The 6,000-nt window shown below is 52.3% G+C and overlaps 1 protein-coding gene across 5 annotated transcripts in view; it reads left to right on the top strand.

Moving 5' to 3' along the window:
• Nucleotides 1–273: 273 nt before the first annotated feature.
• The window catches only part of MTCL1 (microtubule crosslinking factor 1), a 177,035-nt gene continuing 171,308 nt past the window's right edge, over nucleotides 274–6,000 (top strand). For 4 of the 5 annotated variants that reach the window (XM_077270220.1, XM_077270216.1, XM_077270218.1 and 1 more), the window contains exon 1: nucleotides 275–1,344. In XM_077270220.1, the coding sequence (XP_077126335.1) occupies nucleotides 604–1,344 (741 nt within the window). In that variant the 5' untranslated portion in view covers nucleotides 275–603. Of the gene's footprint in view, nucleotides 1,345–6,000 lie in introns of all 5 variants that reach the window. The other variant, XM_077270217.1, reaches the window with a different exon arrangement.

Genomic DNA, 6,000 nt, shown 5'->3' with positions numbered 1-6,000 from the left:
CCCCTATAACCTGTGCCTGGGGGGTATACGGGCCACGGATTCCTCTACTGACATAGCACCAGTTAGTTTTGTACCCCAGATGCTGGTGTTGGGGACTTCAGAGAATGAGGAGTAATGTGGCCCCATTGTGGCTATAGGCACATACAGATACAGTGAGTGTATAGCCCCCTATGACCTCCGCAGGGTGGGTTTCCCGGGTCCGGATCTGTGCGGGGGTCGTACATTCCGTGCTATAGATGCAGCACGCGTGTGATGCCGGCAGCAGACGCGCGGGGGCGCCGGCGGGCAGCTGGCACACGTCAGGTTGGGTGACAGACAGCAGCGTTTGCAGATTTGCAGGAACATTAGGGCGCGGAGGTGTGAGGAGGAAGGAGCCGGCTGAGATGCAGGAGGATCATCCCAGTATGTCGGTAGCGGAGGACACCGTACGTGAGTGCTGACTCCCGGCCGGGCGGTGCCGGCGGCAGGTGGCTGTGAGCCGCAGCAGAAGTGATGAGAAGCTGCTGTGCCCGGACTGCGCTCGGATGCTGCTGTAGCGCTGCTGTAGCGGCGCAGCCAGGATAGCCGGCGGGCAGGAGGGGGCTCCGGTCCCTGCAGCATCCTATGGAGACTGGCAATCCCGAGCCCCGGCTGCTGCAGAGCCATGCGGAGAAGAAGCGGCTGCACAGGGCTCCATCCCCGGCCAGACCCTTCCTGAAAGACTCCCACCCCAGGGCGCCCCCTGCGAAACCCTCCGTGCTGCCCCCCAAGTCCCCCAGCCCTGGCATCAGACACCAGTCCCCCGGGCTCCTCGTCACCCACAACCGCCTGTCCAGGCGCAGCGTCCCGGCCAAAGACAAAGCAAACCCCGCCAAACCGGCCAGTGCCAAGGCGTCACTGAGCAGCAAGAGGGCACTGAGGCCGAGCCATGGCCCCGGGGAGCCGGGCAGCAGAGCGGGCGGCAGGAGGGAGACGCCGGGCGGTGCTTCCTCCCCTGTGCCGGCAGCAGGTGCGGGGCGCCGGCGGGGGCAGAGGCTGGAGCCCCCCTCTCCGAGACTGGCCAGGGTCAGCCACACCGACAGCAGCTCCGACCTGTCCGACTGCCCCTCTGAGCCCCTCTCCGATGAGCAGCGCCCCCTACCGGCCCACAGCAGTGACAACGAGTCCGGCTGCAGCGAGCGGGCAGTGGTGCCTCTGCCGGAGATCGTGCTGACTGCGGAGCCCAGAGATGGTGGCCCCAGGAGCGAGGAGCCGCGGGGAGCAGGGGGCCCCCCAAGGAAGAGCCCAGCACCCCCACATCCAGGGCAAGACGAGGAGCTGCTCAGGGAGCTGGAGGAGCTGCGCTCAGAGAATGACTATCTCAAGGTGAGTGCTGGGTGACTATGGTGGTCGTGTCCTGCAGGTCCTACACAGAAGAGAGCAACACTGTGTACAGCACTGGGGGACCTGCCCCCACATCCTGTGACTAGGGGTCCTGGGGTATGGGATGCCACATGGTGCCCCACCAGAGGCCATTCCTATGTGGTGCCGTCTCCTTCTATACAGACGCCATCGCCCTGGCACAAGCCGTGATCTCAGCATGTGGGCACAAATATATAAAATCCAGCTTACGATATAGAACTGTTTCCCAGAGCAGTGCCACCACCGGAGAGCGCCATAAGTTATTTAGCCTTTTCCTACTTCCCAGGCCCGTGTTTTCCTTCCCCGTCACCTCCCTTCTGGCCCCATCTTTGTGGGCGTCCTGTCCGCATTTGGTCGTCTTCCATAATATGACTCTTCTCTGCGTTGTTACAGCTTAATGGCTGGTTACCAGCGACTACAACAAGGCCATCTTCAGATAATCCCTATCTACAAGGGTCACATAGACAGTAGGTGTAAGGCAACTGAGCCCGTGGGCATCTGCAGGACTGGCCCATGAACCTGTGGGTATCTGCAGGACTGGCCCATGTACCTGTGGGTATCTGCAGGACTAGCCCATGAACCTGTGGGCATCTGCAGGACTGGCCCATGTACCTATGGGTATCTGCGGGACTGGCCCATTAACCTGTGGGCATCTGCAGGACTGGCCCATGTACCTGTGGGTATCTGCAGGACTGGCCAATGTACCCATGGGTATCTGCAGGACTAGGCCATGAATCTGTGGGGTATCTGCAGGACTGGCCCATGTACCTGTGGGTATCTGCAGGACTAGCCCATGTACCTGTGGGTATCTGCAGGACTAGCCCATGAATCTGTGGGGTATCTGCAGGACTGGCCCATGTACCTGTGGGTATCTGCAGGACTGGCCAATGTACCCGTGGGTATCTGCAGGACTAGCCCATGAATCTGTGGGGTATCTGCAGGACGGGCCCATGTACATGTGCGTATCTGCAGGACTGGCCAATGTACCCGTGGGTATCTGCAGGACAAGCCTATGAATCTGTGGGGTATCTGCAGGACTGGCCCATGTACCTGTGGGTATCTGCAGGACTGGCCCATGAACCTGTGGGTATCTGCAGGACTGGCCCATGTACATGTGGATATCTGCAGGACTAGCCCATGAATCCGTGGGATAGCTGCAGGACTGGCCCATGTACCTGTGGGTATCTGCAGGACTGGCCCATGAACCTGTGGGTATTTGCAGGACTGGCCCATGTACCTGTGGGGTATCTGCAGGACTGGCCCATGTACCTGTGGGGTATCTGCAGGACTGGCCCATGAACATGTGGGTATCTGCAGGACTAGCCCATGTACCTGTGGGTATCTGCAGGACTGGCCCATGTACCTGTGGGTATCTGCAGGACTGGCCCATGTACCTGTGGGTATCTGCAGGACTGGCCCATGTACCTGTGGGTATCTGCAGCACTGGCCCATGAACATGTGGGTATCTGCAGGACTAGCCCATGTACCTGTGGGTATCTGCAGGACTGGCCCATGAACCTGTGGGTATCTGCAGGACTGGCCCATGTACCTGTGGGGTATCTGCAGGACTAGCCCATGAATCTGTGGGTATCTGCAGGACTGGCCCATGTACCTGTGGGTATCTGCAGGACTGGCCCATGTACATGTGGGTATCTGCAGGACTAGTCCATGAATTTGTGGGGTATCTGCAGGACTGGATTATGTACCTGTGGGTATCTGCAGGACTGGCCCATGTACCTGTGGGGTATCTGCAGGACTGACCCATGAACATGTGGGTATCTGCAGGACTAGCCCATGTACCTGTCGGTATCTGCAGGACTGGCCCATGTACCTGTGGGTATCTTCAGGACTGGCCCATGTACCTGTGGGTATCTGCAGGACTGGCCCATGAACATGTGGGTATCTGCAGGACTGGCCCATGTACCTGTGGGTATCTGCAGGACTGGCCCATGTACCTGTGGGTATCTGCAGGACTAGTCCATGAATTTGTGGGGTATCTGCAGGACTGGATTATGTACCTGTGGGTATCTGCAGGACTGGCCCATGTACCTGTGGGTATCTGCAGGACTGGATTATGTACCTGTGGGTATCTGCAGGACTGGCCCAGAATATGGAGGTCTCCCGAGTCTCAGATTCAGGCAATTGAAATCTATCCACCTGATCGTTCTGTTTTCAGGGGGTAATCTGCTCCTCTGCCCACTGAGAACTCGTGAACGCTTGTATGGCGGGAGATGGGGCGAGTGTTCGGCCATTACTGCACAGGACTTAGTGTTCGGCCTCATTTATGGGCACCGTAATAAATGGTTATTTCCTCTGTCTTCAGCGTTCAGTTTCACATATAGAAGTTTTTCTCTCTCGCTTTTGGTTCTGGTTTTCACTTGTAGAATCTAAACTTTTTCTTTATTTCTTGACTTTAGTGTTGAATTGGAAAACTTAAAAACAATTACCGGTAACTAAATTTGGATGACGTTATACCAATCTCAAGGGGTTGTCAGGGTTTGAAGGAGGTGAAAAGCTGCTGACAGCTTCCCTTTAAGAGCCTTGCAGTGTAAAGTGGGAGCGTCTGAGCCGCCTGGTGTCACGTGGCCTTATACCCTGGGACCAATTACCTGTTCTCTTCTGCCAATCAGTCCTTCCTCACTGGGCTATTGATTGGGTAAAGTATCACCCACTAGCTTAAGTCAAAGTATAGCTGTCCTAATATGAAGAGGTCTGCAGCTTTAAGAGTTAACCTCGTTTCCATTTTTATTTCATAAATCAGTAATACACATGGAAATAATCAGCAGGACTGATCTGTCACTCTCAGTTCATGGGTAAAATCTGTATTCAGTGATGGCAGAGTTCCTCATTACTGAGTTAGTGCTCACAAGGTTCTATGGAGACAGGCGCTGTCTGCTCTATATATATGCAACTTGCCTCTTCAGGGAAAAAGAGGACTTAAACTCTATAGCGCCACCTGTTGGAAGTAGCAATTCTACAAGTCATAAATAATCAACCTTTTAACGAGTCTTGTAATATGACTTAGGATAAAAGCCAAATCAGTATCTCAATTCGCAGACACAGTGTTTCGGGCTGTTGGCCCTCGTCAGTGCGAAGTATGAGAACTGATTAGGCTAGGTGAGAGGCTCTGGACTGAGGTGTAAGGGGTAAGGTTGCTCTATATATGACATCTTTCCGGTCATGTTCAGTTATGGCAAAAAAAAAGGCAATTTTGCTTCAGAAAAGCGTGGGATTTGTCTCTGTTGTCAGCCATTAGGGCTTGCTAACAGGAGCGTATAACACGGGCAAGTGCTGTGTTATGTTTCATCACGCGACCAATGTTATTCTATGGGGCAGTGCAGATCTGCAATTTTGTTTCTCATACCAATTCGGCATAAGATCAAATTCTCAGCATGCTGCAAGTGGCTCCGTGATTCAGATCATGCGCACCCATTCAAGTCTATGGATGCATGTAAAGCATCGGACTGCACTTAGATGACATCCGAGTGCAGTCTGACAGTCGCAGACTGAGACAATGGAGAAGATGGAGAAATGAAGTTCTCCATCTTCTCCATACCTGTGCTGCAATTCTTTCATGGGAGAGGATGGGATCACAATAAACTGACACTGTGGCAGAGCTCGATTAGCGTGTCATTAGCATAATTGGCCCGTTTCTCTCATTATATATACACACCAGTGTGACCCCAGCCTCAAACTCAAATTCTCAACCTCAGCATGACCTTCTCCATTAGCGTTTGCTTTTTCTACTTTTACGTCAGAAGTTCGGTGGTAAATGCCACATTGCTTAGAGAGAAACTTTGTATCTTTGTTCCCGAGGCAAAATATTGGAACTCAGAAAAAAGAAAACAACCCCTGAGAATCAGTGGATTATAGTGAGAATGAGAATTGAAATATCCGGTGACAGGTCCTCTTCTTATTGACATTCACAGCGTCAATCATTTCCATCGTGGCTGCTGTAATACACATTGGACGTTTCTTAGTAAGATTCCCCTAAAGGGAAGGTTTTAATAGAAAATGAACAATTTTTCTGTTAAATGTATATTTTATAAAAGAAAAAAAATCGAATCTTTGTTATATAAGATTCTGTATTACATCAGAATAAAAAAAAAAAATGTTACGATTTTCACACTGGCCACTAAGCCCAATACCGGACTCCTACCGCCTGTTCTCTTTAGCCCTTTCTTTTACATAGGCATCAGTAGAGCGGCTCTGACTCATTGTCTTGTACAGGAGAACTTTCTGGGCATTCTCTGATGCGGGCAAAGGTCATTGTGAAGGGAGGAGGCGCTGGTGAGCTGTGACTACTTATTGTGAATAGTACAACCTATGCTATGTACTCTCATTGTCAAGATTTTAGCTTTTGGGGGGGATCCAAGTTATGTGAAACACTGCAGAGAGACAACTGTACTGTTACAGCAATTAAATAATAAGGTCCGAGACCACTAAGGCTAGTGATTGGCTGCTGACAACATATGGGGAATGTGGGCTTCAGGGGGGCGGCGGGGACACTGTGTTGGAAAGGAGGGTATATAAGTATTATTTCATTTATTTAGCAGTGCCGTTGTCTTTCCAGGTAGGGTTCCACATGACTTGGAAAACGCCTTTAATGAAGACAGTGAT

This window comes from Ranitomeya variabilis, chromosome 6 (assembly GCF_051348905.1).
Source record: "Ranitomeya variabilis isolate aRanVar5 chromosome 6, aRanVar5.hap1, whole genome shotgun sequence".
NCBI classification, from domain to species: domain Eukaryota; kingdom Metazoa; phylum Chordata; class Amphibia; order Anura; family Dendrobatidae; genus Ranitomeya; species Ranitomeya variabilis.
The sequence above is the reverse complement of the archived record's forward strand: the minus strand, read 5'-3'. Positions and strand labels throughout refer to the sequence as shown.